We start from the raw sequence: 14,669 nt of genomic DNA, 5'->3' as shown, positions 1-14,669 counted from the left end.
AAGCATTGTTTCCAGAGGAAGGTTTTGGGTTGGCATTCATTCTCTGGCTCTGAAGCGTGCTGACCTTGATACAGTAGGACGATAGGACAGGTACCGTGTCCCTCTGAGCTGGGGCAGTGCCCTACTTCCACAAGATGTCCACGAGCACTGGAGGCCGGGCAGGCATGAGCAACAGTGGCCTCCATCAGCTGACTTGGACTGTTGGCCTGTAGAATAAGCCGATAAGCTGGACTTTGTCCTCTCTCTCCTGTCACCCTTCTCCCTAAGGCCTGTACCTGACCACTGAAAACCACGTGTTCCCTTTAAAGGCCATATTTTACCTCTGCCCGCCATCTTTGTTGCTTCTAGCTCTATCCTAAGCTTGCCTGATCTTACTTTATTTGCAGGATAAAGGATAATTGACACCTGATTAGTTCTTAGCTAGTGGATGCTAGAATTTTTTTTCTCTTAGAAAAATCACAGTTCTCTTAGACAGTCCTGGTGACAGATTGCTGTAATTCCAACATTTAAGAGGCTAAGGCAGGAGGATTGGCTCCAAGTTTGAGGCCTGTCTGGACTATACAGTGAGACTCTTAAAAAAAAAAAAAAAAAAAGAAATAGGTGTTCAACTTGCTGCCCTGGCTGGCCTTGAACTCTAGACTCACATGAGCTTCCGTCCTCAGCCTACCCAGCATCTGGAGCTGTAGGCTTATACCACCACACCCAAATATTCTATACTCAGAATTCCACATAGCAAAATGCCATTAAAAGCAGATATAGCATTTGCATTCATAAATAAAATTATTTTTCGTAGCTATCTGATTAAAACACGTTTTCCATTAAATTGTGTTCTATATGGAGACCACACCCCCACCCCTATCCCAGGAGCCTTGATGGCTATCCCTGCTGGGAATGAGTACAGATATCACGCTATACATTTTGTAAACTCAAAACAGGCACTGTAGCTTGGCCCAGTGGTGGTGGGGACCAAAAATTCAATGTTGTCAGTAGAGCCTCTCCCCGCTTTTGATATTGGTCCTTCGAGAACTCCAAGTGTCTCACAATGTGTTCTGAATGCATTCATTCTTCAACTCTTCCCAGATCTCCCCTCTTCCTCCCGACTCCAAAACAAAACAAAACAGAACCTTTCAAGACCAATTCATGCTTCCCAAAATATTCTTTGATGTGTGATCTCCCCTGGTGACTTGCCAGAGGCTCTGTGCTGCCAGGAGATAGGATCTTTTCTTTCCCAGCAATCCCCTCGCCGTGCTGGGGTTTCGTCTGGCGCATGCGCAGGAGTGCAGTTAGAACCACTGAATCATCTGTGCAAGTGGCCGGCTGCTGCCAGAAAACACTGTTTTCTTGTAGTTATGTTCCGCCTCTGGCTCTCAGACTCTTTAATTCCTGAGCATTAGTGGGGAGGTAGATACTCTCTTCAGTGCTGAGCCTTCTGTAGTCTCTTGTTCTCTGTGCCTTGGCTAGTTTTGAGTCTCTGCGTTAACTACCGTCTACTGGGTCTTAGTCAGGGTTTTATTGGCTGTGAAGAGACACCATGACCAAGGCAACTCTTATAAAAGAAAATATTTAATTGGGGCTGGCTTACAGTTTCAGAGTTCAGTCCATTATCATCATGGTGAGAAGCAGTGGCAGCGTCCAGACAAACATGGTGCTGGAGGAGTTGAGAGCTCTACATGTTGATCTGCAGGCAGCTAGGAGAGTCTCTTCCACACCGGGCAGAGCTTGAGCACAGGAGCCCACAAAGCCCACCTCCACAGTGACACACTTCCTCCAACAAGGCCACACCTCCTAATGGGCCAAGCATACACAAACCATTACATTCTGCAAATAGAAGCCTCTCAGGTGAGGGCCAAGTGCAGGTTACTCTGATAAGTGTATGCAGAAAGGGAGTAAAAAGGCAGGCAGGTCCTCCTTCCCCTTCTCTTACTGTATTCCAAGCTGTCTTTGAACTCATCTATGTTACCCAGGCTGACCTTGACCTCACGGAGATTCTCCTGTCTCAGCAACGTCCCCCCCCCCCCCCACTAGGATTGCAAGCACGAGCTTCTGAGACCTTTCCTTCCTAGTATCCATTCGAGAGCAGCAGCCAGCTGAGTTTTTGAAAAATGGCTCTCGGAGCTTTGTGGAAGCAGTGAGCCATGAGTTCAGCCTTTGAAACACAGGAAACAGGGAGCCTGCCATTAAAATCCTAGACAAGAAATCGCCTCTCTGACTCTCTTAATCTACTTGCCTAGATTATTTAAAAAGGAGCCTCAAACATCTTAAATGTTATACAGTTTATCCGCTGTATCCATGCGGTAAAGAAGGCTTTTGGGATGGAGTATTTGATTGTAATAAAAACATTATATGATCAAAATGCTTAAATTCTAACACCATTCCTAAAGGATGTGACTGGGCTATGATTTGAAGCGTGCTCTCTTTATGATCCAGCCTTACACTTATGATTTACTAACACACATCTGACTATTTATGACGTCTTTATATCCATTAAAAACCACTCTGTTTTTTTCAGCTTCTCCAGTTGGCAACGGTTACATCAAGCCTCCAGTCCCACCTGCTTCAGGCACGCACAGGGAGAAAGGACCACCGGCCATGTTGCCGATCAATGTGGACCCAGACAGCAAGCCAGGAGAGTATGTCCTCAAGAGTGTATTTGTGAGCTTCACCACTCAGGCTGAGCGTAAGATTCGAATCATCATGGCAGAGCCTTTGGTAAGTACGGACCATGAAAGGACCTCTTCTTAAATCCTTCGTGCCGAACATGTCTGGTACTCTAGATCCATGGGTCCCTGATCTGTTGACCCAACCAAGCACAGATAAAGACATGGAGGTGGCGGGGCGGGGGGGGAATACACTGCATATACTGTGAGTTCCCAAACAATTCAGTGTCATAGCAACTATCTCTTAGCATTTACACTGTAGTGGGTGTTACAAGCCACCCAGAGGTGATTTTAAATTACTCAGGAGGATATACAGAAATGATGTGCAAACGCTGTTATCTTGGTTTGTTTTCCCATTGGGATAGACACTATGACCAAAGGCGACTTGGGAAGGCAAGGATTTATTTCGTCTTATAGCTCGCAGTCCATCATTGGCTGAAGTCATAGCAGGACTTAAAAGCAGGATCACAGAGACAGGAACTGAAGCAGAGGACATGGGGGATTGATACTTGTCCAGCCTGCTTTCAAATATAGCTCTAAGGCATGTAATACTGTAGATATTTAAATAGGTAAGTAGGTAGATAGATGTATGTATGTATGTATGGATAGATGGATTGGATGGATGGATAGATAGATGGATAGAGATAGATAGATAGATAGATATAAATAGACACAGATATATATTCATTGCTGGGGTATTTTGACCCTCTATTTGAGGGTCATATTGTTAAAGATGAAACTCACTATGTGGCATCCTTTTATGAGACCAAGACCTAGGCTGCTTCCCTTAAGCCCAGAAGAAGGTTGGTGGGAAGGATTCATGTTTGTTCAAAAGCGAACATCTTTAGGTGACAAAGGGGCTGGTATCTGCAAAGCCACATCTGAAGGAACTCAGGAGAGCCAAGAACTAGTGACCTGGAAAGCAAAGCACTGTGGGTAATATGGCTACCCACCGAGCAGGGACTTCTGGAGCATGCCTTTTGGTTTTGCTTTCTTCCATAGTTAGAATATCACAAACTTGACCTCCTGGGGCTATTTCTTGATTTTTTTCCAAATTATTTTCTTTCATGCTAACCCTCACAGAAACATGAATGCTTCTGTTCATTGATGTGCAGAGTCAAAGACTAAGTAAAGGTCTTTCATGTTCTAAAGGTCATCAGGCACCTTAGCTCTAAAATCTGAAGAAAGATTGTTTAGCAGTTGACATTGATTTTTTTTTCTTTAACACTCCCTTTGGATTTTGTTGTTGTTTTGAGACAGGGTCTCAGACTGGGTTTGTAGGAAACCTGCCTTGAACTCGTGTCTCCATTTCTCCTCAAGAACTGGCATGATGGGTAGGCACCATCATGCCCAGCTCTGTTTAGTACCTTAGTCAATTTGGTGTTATTTCTATTTCAAATATAGATTGATGGATGAAAGGCATGGGGTATAATTCTATCTAAAGACTTAGGGAGGGAAGAGAACCTTGTAGAAGGAGAAACCGGAAGGAGGAAAAAGTGGTTCTGATGACCATGCCCCAGGGAGAGCTGCCCTTACTGTAATAGTTGAGTACACAGTGAACAAAAGAACCTGCACCATGGCACATTAAAGTTTAAAATTCTATACATGGCTTTTCAGTACCCAAAGAACTATTCTCAGTGGAGGGTAAAGGCTGGACACTAAAAATGTCCTACAGAAATCGGATTTCAGTTTCCTCCTTCATTAATACCTTTATAAACATCTTTGAGCTGTTCAGCAGTATTTCTATCTGTACCCAAAAGATGCTCAAGTGAGAGTCATTAATATTGATGGAAGAGTCAATAATTTTTTTTCTATTTTCTAATGCTTCATGGGGACATTTAATTGCCTTTGTTCTTGTTCATCATTGTCTTTGTTTTGTCTTTCTCGTGTGCTAAGTAAGCTAAGTGAGATCGTCTATATCATTTTTATATTTTTATCTTATAGCATAGAAGTCAAAGGAAGGGCTCACTGTTCCTCAGATTAGCGTGCCCACTCAGTCTCTGGTGATAGTTCAGCTGGGTATAGAATTCTGGGTGGCACTCATTTGTCCTCTAGACTATTGGACCAGATCTTTGGAGTGCTGTTTCACTCAGTTGCCTCTGTGGTTACTGTTGAATAGTCTCTTGTTTTATTTCCTTGTAGATGATTTACTTTTCCTCAGTTTGCTTTTGTGGTCTTCTCCTTACCTTTGGAGCTCTGTGCTTTTATTACTCTGCATTTGCATAGGAATTTATTTTTATTTTTGTGTTTGAGACTCTTAGGCTTTTTTAATTTAGACTTATATCCCTCCTTCATTCACCAAATCTAGAAAATACTTGACCATTCTTTATCTTAATATCACCTTTTGACCTTTTTACCCATTCCCAGTACTAATTAATTAATTTGAGATGAGGTTTCTGCATAGTGCTGAGTGTTCTGGAACTCACTCTGTAGACCAAGCTGGCTTCAAACTCAGAGATCCACCTGCCTCTGCCTCCCAAGCGCTGGGAGTAAAGGTGTGCTCCCCAGCTCCTCCTACACAGTTTTTACTGTCTTCATATATTATATCACGAATCTTTTCCCTGTTCTTCTCCCACTGCTAATACCTCATCTTGAATTCTTTCTGAGTAATTTCCTTAGACCTATATTTTAGTTCATTAGTGTGCAAGGGAACTGGGGCTTTTTCTGATAGGTCACTCAATCCTCCTAAGCAGAACTATAATTTCAGCAATTATGTTTTTAATCCCTAGAAGTCCTGTTTATTTCTCTTTTAATATCTGTTTAAAGGTTTCTAAGGATTTGCTATATTTTGCCACTTACAGTCCCAGGTTTCTTTTATGCATTCGGTCACCTTAAGTGAATGTTTTCTGTCCTCCTGTAAGTGACTGCACTGTGACACCAATATTCAAAGGTCTGTGTTTGTGTTTGTTACACCTGGTAGCTTTTGTCAACAATGGATTGTCCTTATTGTTCTGGAGGTGTTTGTATAAGGTCTTGTCTTTCCAGTGTACCACCACTGGGGGCTCAAGGCTTTTGTTATCTTTCTGTAGACAGCAGGAATGCTGCCAGGCTCTTGAGGCAAAGAACCCTCCCACAGGCAGCCATGATGCTATCTCATCCCTTGCCCTTTGTGTGTCTCCTCAGCTCAGCTCTGAGTTTTAGAAACCAGTATGTTCCACTCAGCATTTCCAGATGTCGCATGGGAGCTCCGTGGTCCTCTTTGTCTGGTTTTCTGCCTTTGGCATCTGTGGAATTTCTGGTTTGCTCCCCAGGCTGATAGAAGTCAGAGTAAATGCCTTCGTGTATGAGGAGTGCCTAGAGTGGGGCAGCATGTCCCCAAGGTGGACATAGTGGAGGGTGATGGGTGGTACTTCTTTCTCATCTGATGCTGTCTGATGAATCTTCCTAGGTGTACGTTTGTCTTTCTCATCTTGTTTGAAACCCTCATTTCACATTCTTCATCTCTCTCTCTTTTTTTTTTTTTTCCTTTTTTGCGGAGCTGGGGAGTGAACCCAGAGCCTTGCACTTGCTAGGCAAGGGCTCTACCACTGAGCTAAATCCCCAACCCCACATTCTTTATCTCTTGATTTTGCCACAATCTATCTCACTCGTACCATGTACCTGTATGAATCCATTTCTTGCTAGCCATCGTGCAGTGATGAATACCCCACCTCATGTAATTCTCAGCTTCTCTTCCTGCCCATCGCTAAGGCCCAACTCACACTTTCTCAACAAAAAGCTTCCCTTGATTTTTCTTGCTGATGTGTCTGTAAAACTGTGTCCTCGTGGACATACGCATGTGTCTTCCCTCTCCCCAAACCCTCACTCTCCCCAATACACACACACACACACACACACGTGTACACATACACACTAATACACACACATACACAAACACAACACACACTCATACACACAAACACAACACACACTCATACACACAAACACACACGCATGCCAGCACACATGCATACCATGCATACACTCACACACACTCACACAAAACACATATTCACACACTCACACACTACACACTCACACATCACACACACACCACGCATAGAGTCACACACACATACTCACACACACACAAACACACACACACACATACACCACAATACACTTCATTAGAACTATCGTCTTAGTGGAGTAGAATAGAGAATGTTATGGTTTTTCTAGAGTGGACATTGTTCTGTGGGGCTTTTGTTTCTTTATGTGTATATCAGACCATAGTATAAACTGTATTTTCACAGAGGTTGAATTTTTGGTTGAAAAGGCAGCAGAAGCTTACTGCGAGACAATGCCTGTGTCTCCTTGTGGTTTATACATCTTCTCTCTGCCCTCCTCTCACTCTTCTCACTCTTCTTAAATATTTTATAGACAATAGATAGTAAATGTTTTCTCTTAACGATGTATTTATATTTATGTGTATGGCTATTTTTCCTGCATGTATACTTTGTGACACACACATTTGCGTGGTACCCACAGAGGTCCCTGTGCCTACTCAAGCATTTCCAACCCCTGGAACCGGAATTATGGATGGTTGTGAACCACTATGTGGGTACTGAGAACTGAACCCAGGTCCTCTGTAACAGCAGCAAGTACTCATAACCACTGGGCCACCTTTCCAACCCCAGTAAAGATATTATGAATGAATGAGTAGGCCAAGACATGAGTGACTGAAACATTAACAAGAAAGGCTAAAAGGAAATACCTTTGTAGGAACCAGCCCATGTATTTCACAGGCCATCTTGCTCAGGTCTACACCGATAATCGGGAGCCCTTCTCGGTCCGTCTTTCTTCAGAGATGAGTGTTCTAGAATACGCTCAACAACAGCAGCTGGACACTGGTTCTTAGTCTCTGCCTGCAGGCGTCTGAGGATACCTCATTATTCACTGATAGGTCACTGCCTCAACCCCACCCCATGAGTCGATTATCTCAGCCACAGAAGGCACACTCTCAATATGCGGGAGTCGCTACTTTGGTAGCATTTGCACTGTAGTTGCAGGCTACTAATTTCTCACTAAACTCCTTTTAAAAACAAGAAAAACAAGGCTCCTCAGCTTTCCCAAACTGAAGAGCTTCATCAGTTTCAACTTTGTGGACTGAATGGATAGAAAGTTACAAACGGTATGAATGGATATAAAGTTACTTGGGGCAAACTGATTTTGATTTGACTCTTGTTTCCGTAGCTATAGGCGTATGGTCTAGGGCAATGTCTGCCTCCTCATTTCCCCATCTGTTGGATGAGCTCGGTGCCTAACTCCTGGGATGGCTGATGAGGAGCCATCATGAGCGATGTGTGGAGCACCTGGGGTCCTCGCGGGCATACACGAGGTGTTCAGCCCTCGTAATCATCTTCATGGTTGTAGTCTGGGGCCTAGGACCAGCCAACCACTTCTTTGTTTCTTTGGAAGCCAGCATCTCTTTGTGTTTCCTCAAGCAGAGTAGAGGCTTGAGCAAGCAGTTGGCTGTCCATTTCTGAACATGTTCTTCCTATAGCCAGCCCTATCTCCAGCACCATGCTGGCCTGCATGCTGCCATGCTTCCCGCCAGGACAACAATGGAGTAAGCCTCTAAAACTGTAAGCCGGTCCAATTAAATGTTGTCCTTTATAAGAGTTGCCATGGTCATGGTGTCTCTTCACAGCAGTGAAACCCGAACTAAGCCTCTATCACCTCCCAAAGCACAAGAACCCAGAGGGTCATAAATGAGTTGATTTGAAATAGTTCTGGCTATAGGAAGAACATGTTCAGGGGCTTACAGTTTTCGAGGCTTAGTCCATTGTTGTCCTAGCAGGAAGCATGGCAGCATGCAGGCCAACATGACGCTGGAGATAGGGCTGAGAATTCTACATCCTTGATTTGCAAACAGTATCAGGAGACTGTATACCACACCGGGCATAGTTTGAGTGTAGGAGATCTCAAAGTCCATCCCAACAGTGACACACTCACTCCAACAAGGCCACACCTCCTAATAGTCCTCCTTCTTATGGGCCAAGCATTCAAACACATGAGTCTGGGGGCCATTTCTTTTCAAACCACCACAGAGACTATAGTCTCCTTCTGCTGGCTGCAGATCAAGATGCAGAATTCTTGATTCCTCCAGTACCACGTCTCCCTGCACAGTGCCATGCTTCAGGGCATGATGATAATGGACTAAACCCTCATAAGAGTTGCCTTGCGGGGCTGGGGATTTAGCTCAGTGGTAGAGCGCTTACCTAGGAAGCGCAAGGCCCTGGGTTCGGTCCCCAGCTCCGAAAAAAAGAACCAAAAAAAAAAAAAAAAAAAAAAAAGAGTTGCCTTGCTCATGGTGTCCCTTCACAGTAGCGAAACCCTAAGACTGAGGTCAACAAATAAAAGTTCACAACAGGAGACAAAGGCTACACTCTCACTGTTTCCAACAAGTACTTAGGTTTCCATGGATGTTCTTTTAGATGCTTTCTGTTTGTGATAGAACATCCTGACAAGATAGCAGCTTCAGGAGAAAAAGAGTCTATTCAGGCTTGCGGGTCTAGAGATAGAGTCCATTGTGGTGGAGGGACCTGGCAGCAAGCAGTGGGACAGGAACCTGAGAGAGTACATCGTCAACCATAAACATGAAGCTGGGAGAGTGTGAACCGGAGGTGGGGTGGGGCTATAAACTGCCAGTGCCCACCCACAGTGACGTACGTCCTCCAGCAAGGCTGTAACCCCTAAACATTTCATAACCTTCTAAAACAGCGCCACCTACTGGGGACCAAGAGTTCAAATCAGTGAGCCTGTGGAGAAAATTTCTCCTTTGAACCACCACATATATAAATGCTGAGGACCATGGCAGGGTAACCAGGATATGAAGTGAGTCACACAGTGATGGTCTGCAGAGAAGAACTGTCATAAAGACCTGAGGCTAGGCAGGCACAGAGACAGCAAGGAACAGCATAGTGCTAGGTCATACTGAAAAGCCAGGCAGTACACCATGGGAATTTCAAGAAATTTTCTATCTTCCCAAGCTAACTCTATTGTCTGCTTCCTCTCCTATAGTCTGGCTGATGTTAAAGAAATGTACTTTTCCGCCACAAAACGGCAGGAGATTCATGTTTTAGGTAGTCAGTCGGGACCCAGCATTGTCTACTGTGAGGTGAGAACAGTCAGACAGCCAATCGTAGCCCTGTTAAGCAGTCATAGTCCTAATATGTGCAACAGATGTTTTATCTGCTTACACTTTTTTTTAGATTATATATGTATGTATGTATGTATGTATGTATGTATGTATGTATGTATGTATATGTATTTCTGTGCTGTATATATGCCTGCAGACCAGAAGGAGCACCAGATCTCATTACAGACGGTTGTGAGCCACCATGTGGTAGCTGGGACTTGAACTCAGGACCTCTGGAAGAGCAGTCAGTGCTGTTAACCATTGAGCCATCTCTCCAGCCCGTTTTAACTCTTGCATTTCTGGAACTTTCCATTGTTTCTTTAAAGAACTGTGGTGGAAACTATTTGGGGCATCGGCAAATGCCTGAGCCTAGAACATCCAACAGGAAGGAGAAATCTCAATTCATTGACAAAAGACTTTGAAAGAGTTGTGGGTTTGGGCGAATTTGGGGTCTCTGAAAATGCAAATGTCTGCATGATTTCAAAAGCAGCCAGCCCGTGTGGCTTTCACCCTGTCCTTCAGCAGACACGAAGATGGAGAGAGAGAGAGGGAGAGAGAGAGAGAGAGAGAGAGAGCGAGCGCCGTCGTTGTTTGAATATGCTTGGCCCACGGAGTGTCACTATTTGGAGGTGTCTTCTTGGAGTAGGTGTGTCACAGTTGGTGTGGGCTTTAAGACCTTCACCCTGCCTGGAAGCCAGTCTTGTCCTAGCAGCCTTCAGGTGAAGATGTAGAACTCTCAGCTCCTCCTGCACCATGCCTGCCTTGATGCTGCCATGCCCCCGTCTTGATGATAATGGACTGAACCTCTGAACCTGTAAGCCAGCCCCAGTTAAATGTTGTCCTTATAAGAGTTGCCTTGGTCATGGTGCCTGTTCACAGCAGTAAAACCCTAACTGAGATAAAAGCCAAGTTGCCAGTACTTTAGGGATGAAAGGTCTTGTGAAGGTGGGACTTGCCTGAGCCAGGATGACTTCCTTACCTGATACACACTGGCTCAGACCTAGGCAGGCTCTTTCAGATACTGGCCCTGTGCCTAGTTGGGAGCTCAGGTATGGGCTGGCAGAAGCTGTAAGAATTCATTAAAATTACTAGAAGTAATCCAAGCTGTTTTCTTAGAGTAGGAGATCTTGGGAGAGTCCAGCATGCCAAACTATTGCAACAGCCAGTGTGTGCAGTGACGGATGCCGTGCTTTAAGACCAAACCTGTATGAGCTATGGTCATGACCCGCTGGCTTCTTGTAGGCCAGGCAGTTAGCTAATGATGGTGTTATCACACGCTAAAGTTCCAGGTGCTAGTAGAAGGGTCTGTGACAAACCTCTGTCCCTTGCCCCCAGCTTCATCTCCTGGGAGTTGGTTTAGAGCTGGCACGGGTTCAGTTATGTCCACGTGACATAAGCAGGACACAGTGCTAGAACCACAGACGGCCGCCTGCAATCTATACTGGGACCAGCGATTCCAGTTCTCGTATAACTTGGTTATGGCTCTAAGCAGGGAAGCCTTGGGCAAGTGAAAACAGGCCTACCCTGGCTTGCCTCGTGACTTTCCTCATGTCTGACGAGAGGAACAGAGCCAGGCTGGGATGTTTGCCATTTGTACTCACAATAGACCCTTTGCATTTTTCTTTTCTTTTCTTTTCTTTTTTTCTTTCTTTTTGGCTAGGGATGTAGCTCAGTAGTAGAACGCTTGCCCAGTGTGTACAAGTCCCTAGGTTCAATCCCCAACACCACCCCAACCCCAAAGTAAATGAACTGATCGGGACTGGAGATATGACTTGGCAGCCAAAAGCACTGGCTAACATTCTGAGAGACCAGGGTTCCATTTCCAGCACCCACCTGGTGTCTCACAATCATCTGTAACTTCAGTTCCTGAGGATCTAACGCCCCTATTGGTGCCCTCAGGTGCTGCATGCACATGTACACACACACACACACACACACACACACACACACACACACACACACACACACACGAGGCAAAACACCTATACATGTAAACCTTTAAAATAAATAAATCAATGAAAAAGTATCAACTAATCAGTCAAACAATATTTTTATAGATTGGTTTTACTTTCCTACAGACCGATAAGACATATAGCCATAACATTTCATCCTCAGATGTTCTCTCTGACTCCCAGATATCAGAAACATCATGTCCTCTCTTCTGGAACCATGTTAAATATTTAAGGGGTCTGGGGGTTGGGAAATCCTTCTGTACCAAGGGACAGACTCTGTCAGATCGTCACGCAGTCTGTTACATTGGATTGTGTTTAAAGCTTCATGAACGTCACCCTGGTACATGTCAAGATAGGTAAACCTGAAGGAGGGTGATCCTCCTGTGCTAAGACAGCAGTGTGTGTGTTTGTTGGGTGGGGCTGTGTAAACAGTGGAGTTAGAGTCTTCAGATCTCTGCACTGTGCTTTCCAATCTGCTTCCCTTCTTTTAGACCAAAACCCTCTTTAATCTGAAGCTGGTACTGCTTCAGTGCGTCTGATAGAAGTTCATAGAGAGTAACCTAGATTGAGCTCCCTGCCAAAGGCAGTGATGAAGCTAGGGTGATATTGTTCAGAAAAAAGATGGGAGGACGGCTAGTCATACGGGGAACACTTATGTCACGCCTGCCAAGGAACTGGCTTATTTTTCAGGTATAATTAAACCAGTCAGTTTTTGAACGACCTGCTCAGTAATGAGGCTGTTTTGGCTGGCACTGCCCTTCCTTAATCTCACAAGCCATTCCCAGGAAACCTGTAGACCAGCGGTTCTTAACCTGTGGGGTTGCGATGCCACTTGGGGCGAGGGATCTCCTGTCAGGTACCCTATATATCAGACATTTACATTATGATTCCTTACAGTAGCAAAACTTACAGTTATGAAGTGACGATGATAATCTTACAGTTGGGGGGGGGGTCACTACAACATGAGGAAACTATTAAAAGACCACAGCATAGGGAAGGTTGAGAACCGCTGCTGTAGCCGCACCGTAACTCAGAACCAGAGCATTGGCCGTGGCTAAAAGTGGGGATAATGGCTGAGGCGAGATCCCCTACAGCTGCTTCAGATGCTTTCCCAGCAGAGTGCAGAGTCACTTTTCTCTGCGTGTGGCTGGACCTGAAGTTTGTTTTCTTGCTTGGAACCGTGCAGGTGAGAACCATTGCTTTTGTGGTTCCTAAGTAAGACTTCTCATCTGTGAAATGGAATTTAATACCCCACTGTGGTCCAAGTGAAACTTAAAACAAGCAAACCATGTAAGAAGTATCTCGAAATAAGGAAAAAAAAATCAAAGGGCTTTGTAGTAATTTAGTAGTATTTAGTAGTAATCAGTTCCTCCATGGGTGGGGGCTATCATGTATTTAACAGTCTTATTGACTTCTTGAAAATTTCATATATGTGTACAATGTATCATACAACGTACACATGTATATGTGTATACATATATACAATGTATATATGTGTACAATGTATGATGTTCATCATAGCCACCCCCGCTCCCTCTCTCCGGCTTCCACCAGGACCCCCTGCCCCTCCCAACTCCATGCCCTTCTTTTATAATCCGCTGGGTTGAATTAGCGTTGCCCATACACACATGGGTGTCGGGCTCAGTCACCAGTGGCCACCCCTCCCAAAGACAGCAGTGACTCTGATGCCAAAGGAAGCATCAAGTGTGTGTGTGTGTGTGTGTGTGTGTGAGAGAGAGAGAGAGAGAGAGAGAGAGAGAGAGAGAGAGAGAGAGAGAGCGAGCGCACCTATGATGTCTCTATTCTATACATGGAAGAAGTCCTATGCCCCGATGTCATCCAACATGATTGGCTTTTGTGCAGATAACGCATCCCTTGCATCTTTATAATCGATGTAAAACCCCACATCCACATCTGCCAGGCGTTCTTTATCCTCCTCTGTTGATGTGCTTAACCTTGGCCCATACCCTGGCTGCTGGACATGAATAGTGCCACAATCAACTCAAGTGTGTTGGGGCGTCTGCTATATGGTGGCCTCCATTCCTTCAAGCATCTACCTCGGGGCCATATCCATGAACCACACGCTAATTCTATGTTCAGCCTTTTGAAGAACCCACCCATACTGTTCTTCCACTGTGGCTACTCTCTTCTCTAGCTCATCCCCACAGCATCCTTGCTAGAAGTTTCACCTCCTCATGACAACCACACCACCTCATATGAGAGAGAATTTCAGTGTTCTTTTGATTTAACTTTTCCATTTCAACTGTGTCTTTGTCATTCGGACCTTCTTTTGAGAACTGATGGATGCATCCTTTTTTTCTTAACACAAGTAAGAGATCATACGAAAGTGTTTTGTGTTTTACAGGGACAAAAGGATACTAATATAAATTCATTCAAGGACCAGCAAGATGGCTCGGCAGGTAGAGGTGCTGGCCAGCAAGCTGGGTAACGTGAGCCAGTCTCCAGATTCTATTTGATAGAAGGAGAGAAGTAACTCTCAGCACGCCATCTAATCTTCAAAGGTCATGGCGTGCAGGCAGGCAGGCACGCACACACGCATGCATGCACGCACGCGCACACACACACAACACACACACGCATGCATGCACACACACACAGGCACGCACACACATGTACACACACATGCACACACTAAGAATGTAGAAGGTATTTTATTAAATATTTTACTTACTATTCACACGTGCACATAATGTTTGGATCTTATCAACTTCCTGGTCCCTCCCTTCAATCCTTCCCCTATTCTGCCTGCCATTCCTCCTTCCCAACTTCAAGGGCCCCTTTTCTTGTTTTTTAATCTAATACCCACCAAGTCTGTTCAATGTTGTTTGTATGCATGTATGTGTGAGCCAACTACTGGAGCGTGGGCTGCCTGTCAGCTCACGTCCCAGAAGAAAGCTGATTATCCCTCTCCTGGGACCA

General features: G+C 44.8%; 1 protein-coding gene across 4 annotated transcripts in view; it reads left to right on the top strand.

Annotated features, from left to right (window-relative positions):
• Fry (FRY microtubule binding protein) overlaps nucleotides 1-14,669 on the top strand; it is a 243,032-nt gene that overhangs the window by 47,996 nt on the left and 180,367 nt on the right. For all 4 annotated transcript variants that reach the window (NM_001170398.2, XM_039089331.2, XM_063271250.1 and 1 more), the window contains exon 2: nucleotides 2,510-2,709. In NM_001170398.2, the coding sequence (NP_001163869.2) occupies nucleotides 2,510-2,709 (200 nt within the window). The remainder of the gene's footprint in view (nucleotides 1-2,509; nucleotides 2,710-14,669) is intronic.

Source organism: Rattus norvegicus, chromosome 12, assembly GCF_036323735.1.
Source record: "Rattus norvegicus strain BN/NHsdMcwi chromosome 12, GRCr8, whole genome shotgun sequence".
Classification (NCBI taxonomy): domain Eukaryota; kingdom Metazoa; phylum Chordata; class Mammalia; order Rodentia; family Muridae; genus Rattus; species Rattus norvegicus.
Note: the sequence above shows the minus strand (reverse complement) of the source record. Positions and strands in the feature narration are given on the sequence as shown.